Here is a 22,214-nt window from a genome sequence, read left to right as displayed (position 1 = left end):
TAAATGGCACATATCGGGCACAAATGCACCCGTGTGAATGAGCCCCAACACTGCAAGAGGGGGCTGTGCGCAGCCAACGTGTTTCCCAAGTCTTGCTGCCTTCGTCCATGGATCTGATGTGTCTGAGGGGCGGGGCTTACCGGCGTTAGGAAATGCGCTGCGATTGGATCCATTGTTTATTTTGTGTGAAAGGAAAAAGCGGCAGAATCCGGCGGCCATCTTGGTTTTTGTTCAGTGTTTTTAATGTTTCATTGTGTTAGTTTGCGTTGGCTTCCTCTGGGTGGCGCTCTCTGCATATTGGGCTGCTTTCTCTTGTTTTTCCCGTCGGCTTGGCGCTGCAGCAGCTCGCTACTACTTTGGGTTTGCCTGTTGCCCATTTATTTTGTGCCAAATATGGTACTGATGTGGCGGAAGGAGCCGCCTGACGCTAGCGGGTCGCACCTAGATGATTCTAGTGCTGGTTTTTGGGCTGCGCCTCTTAGGGCATCCGAGGACCCTTCACACGGAGCCCCCCTGGGCCGCAGGAATATGAACAATGTGACCAGTGTCTGCAGGCGCTCGGCCGCTGTGAGATCTGCGGCCCGCCGGACCTCCGTCCACGGAGCGCCCCCACCCAGGAGGGGTCACTGTGACCCGTGCAGCTATGGGGGGTCCGTGTGCTTTTCGATGGAAGTTCTACCCTAACTCCCAGGTGCGGCTCGCCAACTTAATGTGGCGCAGGCTGCTTTCACCCTGCGGTTCTCGGTGTAGTGTCCCTGACATACAGCCGGGCGCTGACATCTGCCGCAGGCTTCAGTGGAGCTTTGGTCATGGACTTCCTTGACGTTCAGCGTTTACCGGCGTGCGGCCAAAGTCTGCAGATGAATTAAAATGTGCCTTGTACGAGGATTTGGGGCGCAGTCCGCCTCACGGGGCCGCGCTACTAGTTGTGCGTCTTGTCGTCTGCAGCGCGGATTCCCATTGAAGTGTCACGGATGAAGGTGGAATCCCCTCAGACTCGCTAACGTCCGTTGTGGGACCGTCTGGAGGCCGCGTTCACATGGCCAGATTTCACCCCCCATGAAAATGCGCTGCGGTTCATGTGATTCGCATCTGGAAATCTGCAGGAAAAAGAATTGGCCGTTCTCGGCTTCCATGCGGGAACCTCTGCATCGGCTGGGGCTGAATCCACATGAATGTCTGCCGCCTTCAGGGGGCGCCGTGGCTTCAGTGGGCAGATCCACCGTGGAAACATCACAGGCGCATCTGACCGCTTCATTGCCGCTGTAAACAGAACGTGGGCTTCCTGCTGTGCAGGACGTGTACTGCGGTGTATTACAGCCTCTCTTGGTCCACGGGACGATGTATGGCCCGTGGTCCAGCGCTGGCCCCAGATCTGCCAGTGGCGCTGACGTGGTACCATCGTACCTCCAGGTTCATGGCAGTCTGGGAACAAGTCACTGTTTAGGATTTATGTGTGAAGGACGGGAATCCCTCGCGTGAATTCTGCGTCGCGTCTTCTGTCCGTGTTTGGTGCGGCCTGAAGTCTCCCATAAAGGCCACGAGGCACCAGGATGAGTCTCTCAAGGGGGCGCTTTCTTTAACACCTTCCAGGGGGTTTGGTAATTACACTCCCCTCACTAATGAAGTGTCAGCGGCTCCGCATCATGTGGCTCCTCCCCCTCACTAATGAAGTGTCAGCGGCTCCGCATCATGTGGCTCCTACCCCTCACTAATGAAGTGTCAGCGGCTCCGCATCATGTGGCTCCTCCCCCTCACTAATGAAGTGTCAGCGGCCCCGCATCATGTGGCTCCTACCCCTCACTAATGAAGTGTCAGCGGCTCCGCATCATGTGGCTCCTACCCCTCACTAATGAAGTGTCAGCGGCTCCGCATCATGTGGCTCCTACCCCTCACTAATGAAGTGTCAGCGGCCCCGCATCATGTGGCTCCTACCCCTCACTAATGAAGTGTCAGCGGCCCCGCATCATGTGGCTCCTACCCCTCACTAATGAAGTGTCAGCGGCCCCGCATCATGTGGCTCCTACCCCTCACTAATGAAGTGTCAGTGGCTCCGCATCATGTGGCTCCTACCCCTCACTAATGAAGTGTCAGCGGCCCCGCATCATGTGGCTCCTACCCCTCACTAATGAAGTGTCCGCGGCTCCGCATCATGTGGCTCCTACCCCTCACTAATGAAGTGTCAGCGGCTCCGCATCATGTGGCTCCTACCCCTCACTAATGAAGTGTCAGCGGCTCCGCATCCTGTGGCTCCTACCCCTCACTAATGAAGTGTCAGCGGCTCCGCATCATGTGGCTCCTACCCCTCACTAATGAAGCGTCAGCGGCTCCGCATCATGTGGCTCCTACCCCTCACTAATGAAGTGTCAGCGGCTCCGCATCATGTGGCTCCTACCCCTCACTAATGAAGTGTCAGCGGCTCCGCATCATGTGGCTCCTACCCCTCACTAATGAAGTGTCAGCGGCTCCGCATCATGTGGCTTCTACCCCTCACTAATGAAGTGTCAGCGGCTCCGCATCATGTGGCTCCTACCCCTCACTAATGAAGTGTCAGCGGCTCCGCATCATGTGGCTCCTACCCCTCACTAATGAAGTGTCGGCGGCTCCGCATCATGTGGCTCCTACCCCTCACTAATGAAGTGTCAGCGGCTCCGCATCATGTGGCTCCTACCCCTCACTAATGAAGTGTCAGCGGCTCCGCATCATGTGGCTCCTACCCCTCACTAATGAAGTGTCAGCGGCTCCGCATCATGTGGCTCCTACCCCTCACTAATGAAGTGTCAGCGGCTCCGCATCATGTGGCTCCTACCCCTCACTAATGAAGTGTCAGCGGCTCCGCATCATGTGGCTCCTCCCCCTCACTAATGAAGCGTCAGCGGCTCCGCATCATGTGGCTCCTACCCCTCACTAATGAAGTGTCAGCGGCCCCGCATCATGTGGCTCCTACCCCTCACTAATGAAGTGTCAGCGGCTCCGCATCATGTGGCTCCTACCCCTCACTAATGAAGTGTCAGCGGCTCCGCATCATGTGGCTCCTACCCCTCACTAATGAAGTGTCAGCGGCCCCGCATCATGTGGCTCCTACCCCTCACTAATGAAGTGTCAGCGGCCCCGCATCATGTGGCTCCTACCCCTCACTAATGAAGTGTCAGCGGCCCCGCATCATGTGGCTCCTACCCCTCACTAATGAAGTGTCAGCGGCCCCGCATCATGTGGCTCCTACCCCTCACTAATGAAGTGTCAGCGGCTCCGCATCATGCGGCTCCTACCCTTCACTAATGAAGTGTCAGCGGCTCCGCATCATGCGGCTCCTACCCTTCACTAATGAAGTGTCAGCGGCTCCGCATCATGTGGCTCCTACCCCTCACTAATGAAGTGTCAGCGGCTCCGCATCATGTGGCTCCTACCCCTCACTAATGAAGCGTCAGCAGCTCCACATCATGTGGCTCCTACCCCTCACTAATGAAGCGTCAGCAGCTCCACATCATGTGGCTCCTACCCCTCACTAATGAAGTGTCAGCGGCTCCGCATCATGCGGCTCCTACCCCTCACTAATGAAGTGTCAGCGGCTCCGCATCATGCGGCTCCTACCCCTCACTAATGAAGTGTCAGCGGCTCCGCATCATGTGGCTCCTACCCCTCACTAATGAAGTGTCAGCGGCTCCGCATCATGTGGCTCCTACCCCTCACTAATGAAGTGTCAGCAGCCCCGCATCATGTGGCTCCTACCCCTCACTAATGAAGTGTCAGCGGCTCCGCATCATGTGGCTCCTACCCTTCACTAATGAAGTGTCAGCGGCTCCGCATCATGTGGCTCCTACCCTTCACTAATGAAGTGTCAGCGGCCCCGCATCATGTGGCTCCTACCCTTCACTAATGAAGTGTCAGCGGCTCCGCATCATGCGGCTCCTACCCCTCACTAATGAAGCGTCAGCGGCTCCGCATCATGTGGCTCCTACCCCTCACTAATGAAGTGTCAGCGGCTCCACATCATGTGGCTCCTACCCTTCACTAATGAAGTGTCAGCGGCTCCGCATCATGCGGCTCCTACCCCTCACTAATGAAGTGTCAGCGGCTCCGCATCATGCGGCTCCTACCCCTCACTAATGAAGTGTCAGCGGCTCCGCATCATGTGGCTCCTACCCCTCACTAATGAAGTGTCAGCGGCCCCGCATCATGTGGCTCCTACCCCTCACTAATGAAGTGTCAGCGGCTCCGCATCATGTGGCTTCTACCCCTCACTAATGAAGTGTCAGCGGCTCCGCATCATGTGGCTCCTACCCCTCACTAATGAAGTGTCAGCGGCTCCGCATCATGTGGCTCCTACCCCTCACTAATGAAGTGTCAGCGGCTCCGCATCATGTGGCTCCTCCCCCTCACTAATGAAGTGTCAGCGGCTCCGCATCCTGTGGCTTCTACCCCTCACTAATGAAGTGTCAGCGGCCCCGCATCATGTGGCTCCTACCCCTCACTAATGAAGTGTCAGCGGCCCCGCATCATGTGGCTCCTACCCCTCACTAATGAAGTGTCAGTGGCTCCGCATCATGTGGCTCCTACCCCTCACTAATGAAGTGTCAGCGGCCCCGCATCATGTGGCTCCTACCCCTCACTAATGAAGTGTCAGCGGCCCCGCATCATGTGGCTCCTACCCCTCACTAATGAAGTGTCAGTGGCTCCGCATCATGTGGCTCCTACCCCTCACTAATGAAGTGTCAGCGGCTCCGCATCATGCGGCTCCTACCCCTCACTAATGAAGTGTCAGCGGCCCCGCATCATGTGGCTCCTACCCCTCACTAATGAAGTGTCAGTGGCTCCGCATCATGTGGCTCCTACCCCTCACTAATGAAGTGTCAGCGGCTCCGCATCATGCGGCTCCTACCCCTCACTAATGAAGTGTCAGCGGCCCCGCATCATGTGGCTCCTACCCCTCACTAATGAAGTGTCAGCGGCTCCGCATCATGTGGCTCCTACCCCTCACTAATGAAGTGTCAGCGGCCCCGCATCATGTGGCTCCTACCCCTCACACCACATTCTGGTGCCAGAAAGTTGCAGTTAAGATATTAGTGCCAAAACTGCAACTTTTAGGGGGGTTATGCCGGCCGCCACTGCTTATAAAAAGTGGGCAGAGCCTAGCTTTAGGGGCGGTTCCTCACTGGCCAATCAAATGTACTGTCACACCAAAACCTGGTGTGAATTGTAAGCTCTTCAGTCTGACAGACGAGCTGCAACAAATGTATCGAGTCTGGCATCTTGTAATCCCTTTGTCACTTAAGGAGGCGCATCGTTAGGTCCTGATGCAGTAATTATACCCAGTGTGATGCTAATTGAGGGGCCTCCTCTATAGAATGTGGTTGTCGGGGCATGATGAGAGTTGTAGTCCTGAAGAGCTGCAGACTTCTGATTTGGGTAAACTAGGGAACATGCGGCGAGCAGAAGAGGTTTGGTTGGAGAGCGCCGGGAATCAGCTGGTTGGCGACTCTTCGGGGATCCCGACTTCTGGAGAGATCAGCCCGCCCCCAGCGTATAGACTACTTCCGGGTCTCCCTCATCTCTGGGAGCGAGGCCAATAAGTCCACCACATGACCCCTTTCATCCTGGTGCAGCGCTGTTTTTTCTTCGTTTTCTTCAGTATGTCGCCCGCTTTTCACGTCCGTAAAAAGAAAAAAAACAAAGCGCCATTTTTTTCTGCATACCTTTGCAATGAGTTCCTTGCTGATCGTGGGGGTCTCGCCCCAATCTTCAGAATGGGAGTCGCTCCTTTCTCCTCACCCCTCCGCTCAGCTGTGATGTCGACATGAAGGGCATGCTGGCCTGGCACGTGTGGTCCGTGCGCCATTCATTTCCACGGGGCTGACAGAGGTACCCAAGCGGGCGCTGCTCAGCGATCTCCGCAGTCGCATTACAAGTAAATGGAGCGCTACTGCGACCGGCGCGCCATTCAGTCTCCTCCTCACTGAGGGATTGAGGGACATGGGACCCTCGCTCTGAAGATTGCTTGGGGTCTCAGCAGTGAGACCCCCACTGATCACGTTATCCCCTATACTGTGCTTAAGGATAACCTCTGATCTTGGTACAACCCCTTTAGGGGAATGGCGCGTACAAAAGGGTATCATCTGGGCCGGAATTGGAGGATTTGTCGCCCCTCCCGACACGTCAGATTTTCGTAAATATTTGTATTTCCTACACTGTTTCTTATAACTCTGTGCTGTTCCTTTGTTACTCCTCCTGGAAGTTTATGACTAAATTAAACATTTGGTGTTCCCAATCACATTGGCCAACCAGCGGTGACTGTATATGGAGCGCAAGTAACTCCCAGGTGTGAAGGTATTCCCAAATATCCAGGAGGATTAACTGAGGAACTGAGCAAAGCACAGAAAAGGGTCCGAGTGACTTCCTGGGACACAAGTATTGACTAGAGCGACCGTGATTCTGAGATGAGACGGGTTCACTTTAAAACCTTTACCCTCCGCTGTGAGAGCAGCGTCTCCGGCGCCGGGCCGTCACTTTGCCTTAACAAGCCCCTTTAATGCTGTGTCACCGCTGGCCGCCGGAGCTGCGCCGGCTCTGTGCGTCTTATATAGGTCACCTATTGGAGGGATGATTCACAGACTCTTCATCCTCGTGTGCAGCGCTCTGCGGCCGCCGGTCCTTCCTCGCCTGCTGCGTGTTTGCAGAGGAGTCCATAGACGGCTGCGGTTCTGATGGTTCCCGGATCAGCAGCCTTTGGCTCTCCGGGTGGCCCATCATGCTGTGCGGCCGGGTTCATAGCTCTGTACCAGCTGGGCAGTTATGGCGGGTGATGGCTGTTAGAGGCCCTCGGATAATATGTATTTAGTGTCTATACGCGGACCGCCACTTTATTAGAGACCCCCATCTAGTGGCATCGGACTCCTTTGGTTTTTAGAATCGCTGCGATTCCTCCTGGTGTAGATCCCACTCGGTGATGAAACCCTCCTACAGGAATATCGGCCCCTGCGGACAGGAAGCTTCTTGTAGACACTGCAGATTAGATGGCGGTGCTGACATGTTCTGACCGGCTGACAGGAAGGGGTCAGCGATTCATGCTGCTTGCACCAAATTCTGCCCTCCCATCAGAAATCTGCATCCATCTGACCAGGAGATGTTTTCCCGCTGCTCAGTGATACAAGTTTTGCGCTCTTTTGCCCGCTGGAGTCTTTCTGTTTCTCTTAGACACAATGGCGCTGGAACTGGTCGCCCGCTGTTATACCATCCGTGCGGAGGAACGGCGAGTTGTGCGTTCGGACACGTTAGTTGGAGCTCCAGCGTTGTATTCAGCTGACTGTGCAGCCTGTAGGTCAGAACGATTCCTGACATCCTCCTCCGACCCCTTTCAGGGATGAGTTGTTTCCGTCCGCAGGATCCCCTTTCGCTGGATGTTACCCTTGATCACGCCATTCTCTGTATGCCCTCCACACTGTTACATGAGATTCCCCCCCCCCCCCCCTCTCCCGTGGTTGGCGGTGAGACCCCGGCCAGTCTAGCATCGATGACCGGCCTCGTTGGAAGTCGCTCCGATAGCTGGATTATCACATCTAATGTGGATTCACACTGAAACTGATCCGTGGAAAACTGGTCACGTGATTTTATGTCGCACTCCGGGGTCACGGGGGGAATTACCATACAGGGGAGCGCCAATCATGAGAGGGCGGGGCTCTAATAAAGGGGCCATTCGGTGTATAGACGGGCACGTAGTAATAACTGAGGACACCATAAAAGGACCCGCCTCCTCTTGTAAATACTTGTATTTCTTGTATACAGTTTCTTGCGTCTTGCAGTTTGTATGGTCACATGACCTTGGGATGAAATGGTGGCCCAATGTCTCGCCGTCCCGTTCACGCCTTGTGGAAACATGCGATCTGCCGCCTCTTTTCTATAGGTTCGCCATAGCCATCCCTAATCCTGGCTCATGTCACCGCAGGTCTGGTTACCCGGCGCTGCGGTCGGCGCAGTCTGTCCGGCTGGGTCAGGAGGGGTTCTGTTAAAGCCGTTGTTAAGCAGAATTGCGTGAAGTGTTTTAAGGTGAGGGACGCCTCGGCGCTGCTGACATCACATGGGCATGGCTGGAACATTCCGGATACATTCTGCATGTGCACCACTAGTGCAATGCTGCCAGCTACGGCGCCGCCTGTGTGCATGCTATGTAATTACAGCCTGTGTGGCGTGCGGCGAGGTCACCACGCTCCCCTCACAGCTCTTTGCTTGGCAGTATTTTTGCACTTTGACGCCATTGTGAGATATTGTCGCAGGACGATCCCTGAGGCGCAGACAGAAAATGGCGCGGGCTTTGCATCGGTTTATAAAAACATATCAAAGTACTGCTGACCACTTGTCCGTGAGTGACTGAGTTACATGCTCCGCCCCTGATCACATGACACTGACGTCATAGGTCCTTCATCCCAGCCACGATTTCACCTCAGCAAGCAGCTAAATGACTGGAGCTCTAAGCTCCGCCCCTGATCACATGACACTGACGTCATCACAGGTCTTTCAATATTTTGACCAACTCCAACCATCATTGCAGGTCCTTCATTCAGTTAAATGTGAGGTCATTCACTATAAGCCCATGAATGAGTTACATGCTCCGCCCCGATCACATGATGGTGACATGACAGGTCCATCATCCCTGTGCAAATTACTTGCGGACTACATCCCCTGCAAACCCCCATGGTCTTAGTTACTATGGAATACTAACGACCATCTGTCTGTAATTGAGTGAGTGAAGATGCCACCAATATGGGATCAGTCACCGGGGCTATAAGCTCATGTAGCAGAACTGTGTGTGAGACGGGCATGTAGCAGAGCTGTGTGTGAGACGGGCATGTAGCAGAGCTGTGTGTGAGACGGGCATGTAGCAGAGCTGTGTGTGAGACGGGCATGTAGCAGAGAGCGGTGTGTGAGACGGGCATGTAGCAGAGAGCGGTGTGTGAGACGGGCATGTAGCAGAGAGCGGTGTGTGAGACGGGCATGTAGCAGAGAGCGGTGTGTGAGACGGGCATGTAGCAGAGAGCGGTGTGTGAGACGGGCATGTAGCAGAGAGCGGTGTGTGAGACGGGCATGTAGCAGAGAGCGGTGTGTGAGACGGGCATGTAGCAGAGAGCGGTGTGTGAGACGGGCATGTAGCAGAGAGCGGTGTGTGAGACGGGCATGTAGCAGAGAGCGGTGTGTGAGACGGGCATGTAGCAGAGAGCGGTGTGTGAGACGGGCATGTAGCAGAGAGCGGTGTGTGAGACGGGCATGTAGCTGAGCTTTGTGTGTGAGACGGGCATGTAGCTGAGCTTTGTGTGTGAGACGGGCATGTAGCAGAGAGCGGTGTGTGAGACGGGCATGTAGCTGAGCTTTGTGTGTGAGACGGGCATGTAGCTGAGCTTTGTGTGTGAGACGGGCATGTAGCTGAGCTGAAGTGCCGCCACCGTCTCCCCTCCGCCACGCTGTGCTGTTTTGTGTTGGCGTTTAGAATGCGCATCTTAAACGGTTCTGTGCCTTTCTGGTAATTTTGCTGGCCCGCTTCTCTTACAGACGCGTCCCATTTCATCTTGTGCAACCAGACTTTCCCTTTTAACAAGGCGTGTGCCGACTCCGGGGTGTCATAATACACTTGTCACTGACTTCTGAATTCAGCGCCCCAGCAGTCTGTCCGCCGCCTTGTTGGCCTCCCGTCTCCGTTCTTTGCTCCCTGTTGTTGAGCATCACAAGATATTCCACCTGATCAGTTTATATAAAATATCTGATTTATAACGAAGTAGAACAATAGAGGTTTCTAACTTCTCGGAGCGCTGTGGGGTCTGCTAGGGGGACCGAGAAGTTTGGCGTTTCTGAAGTGTTTTCTGCTTTTGGCAGTCGGGGTTGTTATTTGTATGACCAGGATAGGACAGAAATTAATGGGGTCTATTCATTGTGCCTACACCCACCAGCTCAGAGATGGAGAAGAGATCCTGCTCTCCTATGTGTACAGTGTATAAAGACATCATAGCAGCAGTCTACACCCACCAGCTCAGAGATAGAGAAGAGATCCTGCTCTCCTGTGTGTACAGTGTATAAAGACATCATAGCAGCAGTCTACACCCACCAGCTCAGAGATAGAGAAGAGATCCCGCTCTCCTATGTGTACAGTGTATGGAGACATCATAGCAGCAGTCTACACCCACCAGCTCAGAGATGGAGAAGAGATCCTGCTCTCCTATGTGTACAGTGTATGGAGACATCATAGCCGCAGTCTACACCCACCAGCTCAGAGAGAGAAGAGATCCTGCTCCCCTATGTGTACAGTGTATGGGGACATCATAGCAGCCGTCTACACCCACCAGCTCAGAGATAGAGAAGAGATCCTGCTCTCCTATGTGTACAGTGTATGGAGACATCATAGCAGCAGTCTACACCCACCAGCTCAGAGATAGAGAAGAGATCCTGCTCTCCTATGTGTACAGTGTATGGAGACATCATAGCCGCAGTCTACACCCACCAGCTCAGAGAGAGAAGAGATCCTGCTCCCCTATGTGTACAGTGTATGGGGACATCATAGCAGCAGTCTACACCCACCAGCTCAGAGATAGAGAAGAGATCCTGCTCTCCTATGTGTGCAGTGTATAGAGACATCATAGCAGCAGTCTACACCCACCAGCTCAGAGATAGAGAAGAGATCCTGCTCTCCTATGTGTACAGTGTATGGAGACATCATAGCAGCAGTCTACACCCACCAGCTCAGAGATAGAGAAGAGATCCTGCTCTCCTATGTGTACAGTGTATGGAGACATCATAGCAGCAGTCTACATCCACCAGCTCAGAGATAGAGAAGAGATCCTGCTCTCCTATGTGTACAGTGTATGGAGACATCATAGCAGCAGTCTGCACCCACCAGCTCAGAGATAGAGAAGAGATCCTGCTCTCCTATGTGTACAGTGTATGGATACATTGTAGCAGCAGTCTACACCCACCGGCTCAGAGATAGAGCTAGATGTGATTTCAGTAGCTAGTACAGTTACTATTAGCTGTAGCAATATCTGTGAGTCGTTTTGCTTCCATCTTCCTCCCCTCTCTTCTCCATAAAGTTCTATGGGCAGCATGATCCGGCATACCCCCTTCCCGTACCGCCACCACTTCCTGTTCAGTTTTTTTTTATCTCTTGTTATTAGAGATGAACTTCATTTGGCAACAGGCAGCGGACAGCAAATTAAAAGGAAGGGAGCCCCTAGTGGCCGGTACATGGAGGGAACGTTCATCACAAAAAGATTTTAACCGTGACTGACCCTTTTGCTCGTCGTCCCGGGGGCCGTCCTATAAGTAGTTTGTTGAAGATGAGTCTCAGCAGGTGACTATGGCTGCGGGGTCCGGGGCCCGATGACTTTGTGTTCCCAGTTTCAGAAGCTCTTACCTTTTGGGATGTAGTAATATCCCCGCGGTCCTCTAGATGCGCAGATTCTGCGACAACCTGCCTTCACCACAAAACTCTGAAATAATTGTAGTTTTTAAGGTTTTTTTACTACTTTTGTTCACGGATGCGGTTTTACCCTGAAATGCACTTCAGTAAACAATGCTTCCTCGGCGTCGCCTCCGCCAGTTTCCCACAATCGCTGCTCTTGATAACGGATCATCTGTGGATCATGTCCGTGGAAACCCTTCCATGCGAGCCGGGAGGCCGGCTCCCGCCGGTGGGCGCCCGTGGAGTTCTGTCAACTGTGCCATTCAAACAAATCGAAATTGACAAAGCAAAATGATTTGTATGTTTATCCAGTTCATGGAGAGTCCAGTCGGCGGCTCCTCGCACGCATGGTGAGGTCACCAGTGGGGATCCAACAAGGCTGGTCCTGCACTCTCATGCCGGCATGAAGATGGAGCCGCCGGGGATCTCTCCCACCGTCCACCTCCAATCACAGGGAGCTTCAGCTTTATCATGCCGAAGCCCAACGAGAAGCCGGCGATTGTCCTCCGTCGTTCCATCGGGCAGCTTTTACACCGAGCGATAATCCGCTGGACTGGGAACAAGTTATCGGCCCGTAAGCCAGGGCACCGTGCCCTCTGCCCCTAGAGGGGTTTCCACCTAATGACTTGTATGACCCATCAACAAGTGTGGTCTTTAGGGGTGCAGCTGCTGGGACCCCCAGCCATCCCGACACCGGGCCCATTCACTTCTGTGGGATGGAGAGCGGTCCGTACACTCAGCAATCTTCCTCTGTGCTATAGAAGTGATGCACACCCCTCTTCCATTTACATGGGCAACGTATGGCATACCGATGTCGGGGTCCGCAGTGGTCAGATGTTTGTGCTCTATGCTGTGAATAGGGGTGGGAGGGTATTCCGGCTTTTCTTTTTTTTTACGCTGGATGACCTGTCCTCTGGACCGGTTAGCCAAATTTGATGGACAGGAGTCCGCCACTTGGGGTCCCTGTCCGTTGTCTGCCCCAATGTCCAGTTCAGTAGGCTGCGCGTCAGCTGCGATGTTAGACCTTACAACAGGGTGGCGCTGTAGAGACATCGTTCCATCTTTCTATTTGCACATGGGTGGCCTGAAGTCTTCTGGCAGCTGGCTGCTCTCCCTAAGGAGAAGCCATCCCCTTGCTGCAGGGATCCACTAACACCGGCTCACAGTGGGGCGGCTGCAGGAGATTTCACAAGGAATATGCAGAGCTGCAGGCCTTGAATACACTGCGCCCGTGTGACAGTGCTTATGTAAACGGCGCCTCCACTGGTCAATAGTGGAAAACTGCAAAGTGGCTAATGCTTCTCCAGGCTCGTCCCACGCCAACTGCTCCATGACTCCGCCTCATAAACCTGCTGCAGCCTGTGATCACGGAGCGCTGGGATTGGCTGCTGCAGCTTATGTGGAGGCGGCTCAAGCTGACTGCAGCCAGTAAAGAGATCGACAGCAGGGAGACGAGGGGGGAGGGGAATATCCCCTGCTTTATTTTACACCATGGGGGCCCATAACTGGGACAACCCCTTTGTCAGTGGCCCCATTGTGTAAGAAATCTCACCGTTCAGAAACTAGAAGGGCGACCTAGGGGTGGGGCTGACGGCAGGCATGCTGACTGTCTCCAGTATCAACAAAACTGAGAACACAGCTGAAGTGAAAAAAACCACTCAAAAGAGCCGACTCGGGCGCCGTACCCATCAGTCCTCATAGACATTAATGCAGGGCGCACGGCTTCTAATCGCGTGTCCTCTTCTCTTTCAGTGTTGCGGTTTGCTGCTGGACTCTCCCCTCCATTCACAGGATATGAGACTTGAAAGAAGACGATGCATACAGGTAAGCGGAGGGGACGGCTCTGGAGCCTGGCCCGGCGACCTTCATTGTGGCTGTGGGCTTTGTGATCTTGTAGATGGCTTCCAAGGCCGGACTTTTATTTCTGGGTCAGTAGGGGGTAAAGAACTGGTTACCCGAGGGCACAGGAGCGCCATCTGTGTCTGGACGTGGGCAGCAGCTTTTCCATTAGGATCTTTCATCATCTATGTACGTTGTTGCTGCCAAGTGTCCTGTAATTGCGGCCACCACGGTGACCCCTCGTAGCTGCAGCCTGACCCCCGCAGTCAGGAGCACCCTAGGACGGGACTGAAGCCGCCCCAAGGGGCTGATGTGCCAAACCTTTTGGAAGTTCTCATTGCAAGGGTATTAAAAGTAGACCGACTTTTGGCGTGGATTGTAATTTGTCCAATCCTGCGAGAATCGAACCAAAAGTATAAATGAAGTTGTGTCCAGAGTGATTCTTTAAAGGGGTTGTCCAGTTGTACACTAATGATGGTCTTTCTTTCGGATAGGTCATCAGCGGGTTTGGGTGTCCAGGACCCCTGCTGTTCTCCAATCCAGCATGCTCGGGCACGGAGTCTCTTTCTGCAGGAAGCGGACAGCTCCGTTCTTACTGTAGTGGGCAAGCTTGATATTGCAGGCCAACTTCCAGTAAAATGAATAATAACTTTGCCTACAATGGTGATCCTGGCCGTTCATTGAGGATGGAGCTGTCCACTTCCTGCAGAAAGTGTCTCAGTGCATGAGTGCAGCAGCCCAGCAAACAGCTGATCGGTGGGTGTCCTGGGTGATGGACTCCCATAATCCACTATTTAAGCTCCTGTTCTGAGGGTAGGCCATCAATAATTCGTAACTGGACCTTTTAACTGGCTTGTATGTCTCTGCTGACAAGATCTTGTGTGCTTTTCTAGCTATTTGAGTTTTTGTGTTTTTATTTTCCCTTCGGCGTCATTCCGCAGTACAGTTTTGTCTCCCCCCCCCCCCAAACTCCTGCTTTCCTGCGGAATCCGCAGCCGTCTGCTATATTAACTACAGACAGGCCGCAGATCACATGACTTCCGTTGACGAAAATGGAAGCTGTCCGTGCGACATCCGCACTAAAATAAAGCATGCTGCGATTTGTTTTCCGCGTGTGAATTGAGGTGCGGCGCCCGCGGCTCCCTGTATGCTGTTAGCATTGTGGATTTAGCGCAATTCAAATCCGTCCGTGGGCGCTGGGCCTTTAAGGCGATGGCAGAGCACCCCGCAAAAACAGTCTGCCCAGAAAATGTCCCCCGAGGAGTCGGCCGTGGCTTTACCCTAGTAGTCTGTGATTGACCGGCGCCGCCCACTGACAGCACTGATGGATATTATTGCCCGTCTGCGTCGGGCGCTCAGAGCGGCTGAATTCAAGAAAAAACAGTGACACATTTTACATTTTTCTAATCTGTTTTAATTTGCCTGTAGACTTTTCTTTAATTCTGTTTGTGCAGGACTATGCAGTCCTGGTCAAAGGAAGAGGTCCGCAGCAGCCCCTCTGACCACCTGATGCGTACTAAAACACCACATACATCAGATAGTCAGAGAACCAGTTTAGTCGTCATTGTTTGGGACCAGAGGGTTGCGTTAATCGGTGTTTAGAGATCTGCTTTACAGCAGCCTCATGGGCCCATAGGCATAATGGAGAGGAGGGGACCCACTGACTTCTCTGGGGGATTGCTGTGGGTCTGCTTTGTGATCTGTACAGGGAAGGGAAGGAGGTAAGCTGTGACTTATACAGGGAGGCTGATGAATTAAGCTGTGCCCATAACCTGTTGACTTCTGTGGGAAGTATTGTGGGCATGCTCTGCAACCTGTGCAGGGAGGGGAGGAGGTGAGCTGTGACTATTGTAAATGGTGTCTCCTCTCAGTGTAATCCTGTCTGTGCAGGGAGGGGAGCTGTGACTATTGTGAATGGTGGCTCCTGTGTTATCTATATATAGGTATCTCCTCTCAGTGTAATCCTGTCTGTACAGGGAGGGGAGGAGGTGAGCTGTGACTATTGTGAATGGTGGCTTCTGTGTTATCTATATATAGGTGTCTCTTCTCAGTGTAATCCTGTCTGTACAGGGAGGGGAGGAGGTGAGCTGTGACTTGTGAATGGTGGCTCCTGTGTTATCTATATATGTGTCTCTTCTCAGTGTAATCCTGTCTGTACAGGGAGGGGGAGGAGGTGAGCTGTGACTATTGTGAATGGTGGCTTCTGTGTTATCTATATATAGGTGTCTCCTCTCAGTGTAATCCTGTCTGTACAGGGAGGGGAGGAGGTGAGCTCTGACTATTGTGAATGGTGGCTCCTGTGTTATCTATATATAGGTGTCTCTTCTCAGTGTAATCCTGTCTGTACAGGGAGGGGAGGAGGTGAGCTGTGACTTGTGAATGGTGGTCCTGTGTTATCTATATATAGGTGTCTCCTCTCAGTATAATCCTGTCTGTACAGGGAGGGGAGGAGGTGAGCTGTGACTATTGTGAATGGTGGCTCCTGTGTTATCTATATATAGGTGTCTCTTCTCAGTGTAATCCTGTCTGTACAGGGAGGGGGAGAAGGTGAGCTGTGACTATTGTGAATGGTGGCTTCTGTGTTATCTATATATAGGTGTCTCTTCTCAGTGTAATCCTGTCTGTACAGGGAGGGGAGGAGGTGAGCTGTGACTATTGTGAATGGTGTCTCCTGTGTTATCTATATATAGGTGTCTCTTCTCAGTGTAATCCTGTCTGTACAGGGAGATGGAGGAGGTGAGCTGTGACTATTGTGAATGGTGGCTTCGGTGTTATCTATATATAGGTGTCACCTCTCAGTTTAATCCTGTCTGTGCACAGAGGGGGAGGAGGTGAGCTGTGACTATTGTGAATGGTGGCTCCTATGTTATCTATATATAGGTGTCTCCTCTAAGTGTAATCTTGTCTGTCCAAGGAGGGGAGGTGAGCTGTGACTATTGTGAATGGTGGGTCCTGTGTTGTCTATATATAGGTGTCTCCTCTCAGTGTAATCCTGTCTGTGCAGGGAGGAGAGGAGGTGAGCTGTGACTATTGTGAATGGTGAATCCTGTGTTATCTATATATGGGTGTCTCCTCTCAGTGTAATCCTGTCTGTACAAGGAGGGGAGGAGGTGAGCTGTGACTATTGTGAATGGTGGGTCCTGTGTTATCTATATATAGGTGTGTCCTCTCAGTGTAATCCTGTCTGTGATGATGATATGATGGCTGAGAAGTTTCCTCTACAGAAGAGGAAGTGTCAGACTATTAGGCCTTGTGGTCCGTGTGCAGGGAGGGGAGGAGGGGAGCTGTGACATCAGACTATCATTAGGCCTAGTGGTCAATGTGAGAACTGCAGGATATTAGGTGCCTTTGTTTTTTTTTTTCTTATACTATGGATCGAGACCTCAAAAAACAAAACCAATCACCAAAAGCTTTATCTATACAATAAGTTGTTTTCTGATGAGACCTTCCCTTTAATATTTCTTTATCGCGATCGGCTCTTTCACCGACTCTCCTTTCCATCAACGTAGATTTAAAGCCAACGTTGAGGTTTGCTGCAGCCACCGTAGCCGGCAACGACCTGTGTACAGTGTTACTTGGTTGAATGCATGAGCCGTATGCAGTAAGCGCCACCTAGTGGTGGCGGCAACCAGCCAGATTGTGTTTCTTACCCCCTATGGCTTTGCATAAAAATAAAAACCGCTCTGACCGCTATAAAAGCGATATGAACAATTGGCACAGGATTTTAAACTTTTCGAAGCATTTTACTTAAATCTTTAAGAAGTTTGCAAACTTTGTGGTCCCGTCTGAGAGTTGTTCTTCGGGCCTGCAGTGTTTTCGGCCTCGCCAATTTAGCCCATTGCTGGATTGTGGCGCTGCAGGCCAATTAACCACAGAAATAATCTGCCGCTGTTAGTGATGGGCTGTCCCGATCGGCGCTGCCTTGAGCTATTTGGTCACTCGGTCTATGCAGCAATTCCAGTCTGCAGTCCAGCATACAACAGGTTAATATTTCTTGGCGTGCCGTGACTTAATCTGTTGGTTTTTACACCAATCTGAGTGTCTGTGGCGCGCTCCCGCCCACCCGCTACATCTGTCATCGGGGAACTTCAGCTTCAATTTTGACTGGCAAATTTTTGAAATGTGAGCCGTGAGATCTGCTCCTCGGTTTGCCGCTGCCAGCCGCTTCCGTTCACAAATGTGTGACTTCTACAACTCGCTCATTAGATATTGATGCGGAACGATGACGTAGGACCGCACAGAAGGGCCTTGAGGATGGCACAAAGTTTGGCCAGTTGTCGCTCTGACGGGGGGAGTTCTAGTCCGGGACTTGTTTGTAACCCGTCGGACACAGGACTTCTGCCCGGGGGTCCGGCCGCGCGGCTCGTGGGGTTTATTACGGTTGCAACCCGTTGCTGGAGCTCATTTCTTAAGCAAGTTTGCATGAGTTTTTCAGGGGAGCTAGGGGTGTGTGTGTGTGTGTGTGTGTGTGTGTGTGTGTGTGTGTGTGTGTGTGTGTGTGTGGTGGGGGGGGGGGGGGGGGGCGGCGGGGCTGGGGGCTGTCTTCGCACCGTGGATTCCTCGTTGGAAAGCTCTACTGCAGAAATCCACGGCCGAGTCGCAGGATCACACATGCAGCTGCCACAATCTGCACCAAGGTTTAGCCCAGTTAAGTGGGACAAGGCTGCATGCGGATTTCCCCCCGCAAAACCAACTTCAAGAAGCGACACGGACCATTCTGTTTTGCTTTCTGTGGTGCAAGTTTAAAGGGATGTGCTAAAAAAGACTGTGGGATAGGTGATAAGGCTGATAAAGTGCAGCCTCACTGCTGAGACGCCCGAGAATAAGGCCGAGAAAGAACCGAGAAAAGTGCACGAAAATGAACCCCCTTCTTTTGAATGGGGTCATACACCTGAGCGAGGAACCATCACGGTATGTCCTATCTTTGGCTGTTGCCTTGGAATACATCGCCCATTGTTTTCAAGGGGGCCAGGAAATACCTTGCACAATGTACGACTGCGATGCGATGTTTGCAATGGGAAACCGTCCACGATCCTCCTTTAAAACAGAAATGCTCTGCATCTGGTGGGACATCGCACGTTGGTGTAAGGGGAACTTATGTGTTTACCAAGGAGAAGACAATCCCAGATCTCGTGTAGAAGTCTGAACCCAGGAGAAATACAAATCACACCAGCCTGTGCGGTATCAAATGATATCTAATGTACTCAAAGTTGTATGTGGTTTATATACCATAAATGACATCACAGGAAAAGTACATACCTCCAAGAATAATAATACATGATGGGCTACAGATAAAATGTTTAACATAAGTTTCAACTTTTAAGGTTTAACTATAATATACAAAGATACCGTTATTAAGTCAGTGAGAAGGTATTGGGGGGGGGGGGGGGACTGGGAGACTGTCTTATCTTCTGTCTGTCTTTATCCCCTACCACTCACTGGTATGTAGTAAAGGTTTAACCCCTTCACTACTTATACTAGCAGCATGCTATATCTTCCTAGTCTACAATCTAATAGCACAAACCAATAACTGATACATTGATCTACAATTTTCTTAACAGCTGGCAAGCGCAGTATCGGGCTGAGCTTTGCGGTTTGATGTCGCACTCCCGTGTTCCCCTCTTTTTGTCACTGTGGGCTCTTTGCACCCGCCCATAGTGACATGGAGATTGAATGGAGCAGCGATCACATGTGCGTGGCTCCGCCTCATTCATTTAAGTGGGGCTGATGGGAACAGCAGTGTATCGAGACCATAGCTCCATTCACTGCAGGGGGTGCTGTGATCCCGCAGTGAGGAGGAGAGTGGCACGTGGAACCCCTGTTCTTAAGATCGTGGGTGTGATGGATAATAAAAGTCCTGGTACAGTTGTCCAGTTATAAACTATTGATGGTCTATCTTTAGCAGCGGTCATCAATAGTACATCACAGGGAGTCTGACCCCGCTTGTCCTGTTCACTAGGATGACATATTTGTATGCTGAGCTTATTTCTGCAGGGAGCAGACAGCTCCGTTCTGAGTACAGTGGCTAGGCTTGGTATTGCAGGCCAAGTAACCATTTAAATGAATAAGGGCAAAGCATGTAATACCAAGTCAGGCCACTGCAGTGAGAATGGAGCTGTCTGCTTTCTACAGGAATCTGCTCGGTGCATGAGAGCACTGGCCCAGAGAACAGCTGGTTGGTGGGGATCCCTGGGGACCATCCCCGCTGATCTGCTATACATATCCTTCAGCTGGATAAGCCTTTTGAAGTCCATGCACTACACAGACTATGGCATGAATTCCTTGGATGCAGATTTCACCACAGAATCCACAGATTCTTCTTATATTTGGTATCAAATCCATGTCCACCGTCGGCCGTCTGTGCTCACACGGCGGGTGCGGCCTTGCAGTCTGTGGTAGTTCTGCATCACATCTGCAAAGAAATCTGCACTCAAAAGTATCCCATTGGCTCTTATGGGAGCGAGTGCCGCGGTTTATACAGCGCAAATCTTAAATCTGTGTCGCTGTGAAAGTGACGTCACTTCTTGGTGGATTAGTACCAGCGGTCCTCTAAATCCAGGTGCTGATGGCGGCTGCGGCCTGTGAGGCCCTGTTCACGCTGCGCAGGTTCGGACATTAGGTCTGTTGAATGCTATGGAGAAGCGCGTGGCGCCGCATACAGCGAAGACTTTACAGTGCGCTTCAGAGAAGAATGAACTGACCTGTGAGCTTCACATGGACGCTGCTTCAGGGGCTGCTCGGCCCATTGGGGCTAAATCTGCATGAGGGACTCCGAGGGTCCGTACAATGTGGGACTGACACCTCAGAGGCCATGTGAATGCGGCCTATAAAAGATAGCCGGCGGAAGGCGTTCCTCCATATGCCTTGTGGGTGATGGATGGAGGCGGCACCCGTCAAAGGACCTTCCCGAGTAACAGGTCTCCGCTGCCGCCTTAGATGGTCTTGAGGCCGGCCAACTAGAGGGCACGTGTCTGTAGCCGTGCCCGGCTGGGGTTGTGGCGGGGCGCCCGGCTGGGGTTGTGGCGGGGCGCCCGGCTGGGGTTGTGGCGGGGCGCCCGGCTGGGGTTGTGGCGGGGCGCCCGGCTGGGGTTGTGGCGGGGCGCCCGGCTGGGGTTGTGGCGGGGCGCCCGGCTGGGGTTGTGGCGGGGCGCCCGGCTGGGGTTGTGGCGGGGCGCCGGGCTGGGGTTGTGGCGGGGCGCCGGGCTGGGGTTGTGGCGGGGCGCCGGGCTGGGGCTGTGGCGGCGCGCCGGGCCGGGGCTGTGGCGGCGCGCCGGGCCGGGGCTGTGGCGGCGCGCCGGGCCGGGGCTGTGGCGGCGCGCCGGGCCGGGGCTGTGGCGGCGCGCCGGGCCGGGGCTGTGGCGGCGCGCCGGGCCGGGGCTGTGGCGGCGCGCCGGGCCGGGGCTGTGGCGGCGCGCCCCGCGTTGCTTTCATGTTTGGTTATTGCGGTGTCAATATTGGCGCTGTACAGAGTTTTAGTAACTGCCGTCTTGTAAAACTAGTCGATGGGAGTCCACAAAATCCAGCTGTAACAAAGCCAAGATGATCGGGTGATGCCGGACTGCTCCACCTCTGCGATCATCAGAGCGCGGATCATCTACGCCCGCTCGTAAACGCACGGTTTCTGCAGGTGTAATAGACTACTGGATGTAAGAATGCGCCGCGATGCGTCGGTGACCGCGGGTCGTCCGCTACTACAGCGTTATGGCTGCTGGAATTGTCTCGGCACATTTGCAGCCATTTGTGAGAATCACCAGTCCCCGGCTAAGAGGCCGCCCCCTTGTGGCGACGCACACACGGCAGGTAGGTACTATGTAGCCGGGGACCTCGGATCCTCCTTCTGTTTATGTTCGGGCACCAGCAGTTTGTAGCAGTAAGTGAGCGCTCGCGCTTCTGTCTTCGCCGTTGTGAGTCGCACAGAAATAGCTGAAACGGGAATAGAACGTCTATATATAGCCCAATTGTTGGGCAGAGCGTGCGGTCTCACACGTGACTGCTGATATGTGGATAGGAGTGCAGCGCTTCTATGCCAGTGTGAGCGCTGCCTTCTAGTCAGGAGGTGGGTATGCCATCGGGGTATCGTCATTGCACCCGCCTTTATACACAGCCTATATATATATATATATATATATATATCGGGGGGCTCATGTGTCACACGGCCCTCGTCCTTGTCCGTAGAAGTTGGGCACGTAGTTTATCAACAACTCTTAAGAAATCTAAAGAAAGGGTTTGCTGTTTTTGCAGAAACAGCGCCACGGCTGTCCGGGGGTAAGGTCTGGTATTGCAGCTCACCAATATTTAATGCGGTATACCAGGCACATCCCATAGACAGCCGCAGAGTACAGCAAACCTTTCCCTAATCCTGGACAAAACTGCACTTTGTGTCAGAGCTTTGAATCCGTGGGCGTTCTGCTGCGAGGTGCCCGCTGATTGCTGAATTTAAAGGGCTGCAGCCCCCTTTACCCATAGGTTGCTTACCAGCTCCTCTTGATAGTGGAGGGCGGATGCATAGAGGTCTAGATTAGATAGGGGGGTCTTGACATCTGGACCCTCACTGACTAAAACTTTTTATGTGTCACTCTGGCATATTGAAAGTTTGTGTAAAGTGCGGCTACTCTTGGAGTGTAATGCTGATCGGATGTCATGGGATGGCGATCCGTGGACCTGTTACACGCGTGTTGCAGTGATGATGAGTCCTGTGTTACGTCGATGCATCTCCAACAAGCTTGGCAGTTTTTAGTGGTTGCCCACGTCTACATAATACCGCCTGATCATTAAAGGGGTTGTCTCGCACCGAAACGGGTTTTTTTTTTCCTCCATAGGCCCCCCGTTCGGCGCAGCACAACCCCAATGGATGTGTTAAAAAAAAAAAAAAAAAATACATATTACTTACCTGAATCCCCACTCTGCGACGTCTTCCTTCTTCCTTCTTCTTCCTTCA

At 52.8% G+C, this 22,214-nt stretch overlaps 1 protein-coding gene across 1 annotated transcript in view; it reads left to right on the top strand.

Moving 5' to 3' along the window:
• Positions 1 to 22,214, top strand: part of DYRK1A (dual specificity tyrosine phosphorylation regulated kinase 1A) — a 100,091-nt gene that overhangs the window by 33,856 nt on the left and 44,021 nt on the right. The window contains exon 2 of the mRNA XM_066598973.1: positions 13,190 to 13,261. Coding sequence (XP_066455070.1) covers positions 13,252 to 13,261 — 10 coding nt within the window. The 5' untranslated portion in view covers positions 13,190 to 13,251. The remainder of the gene's footprint in view (positions 1 to 13,189; positions 13,262 to 22,214) is intronic.

Source organism: Eleutherodactylus coqui, chromosome 4, assembly GCF_035609145.1.
Source record: "Eleutherodactylus coqui strain aEleCoq1 chromosome 4, aEleCoq1.hap1, whole genome shotgun sequence".
Taxonomy (NCBI): domain Eukaryota; kingdom Metazoa; phylum Chordata; class Amphibia; order Anura; family Eleutherodactylidae; genus Eleutherodactylus; species Eleutherodactylus coqui.
Note: the sequence above shows the minus strand (reverse complement) of the source record. Positions and strands in the feature narration are given on the sequence as shown.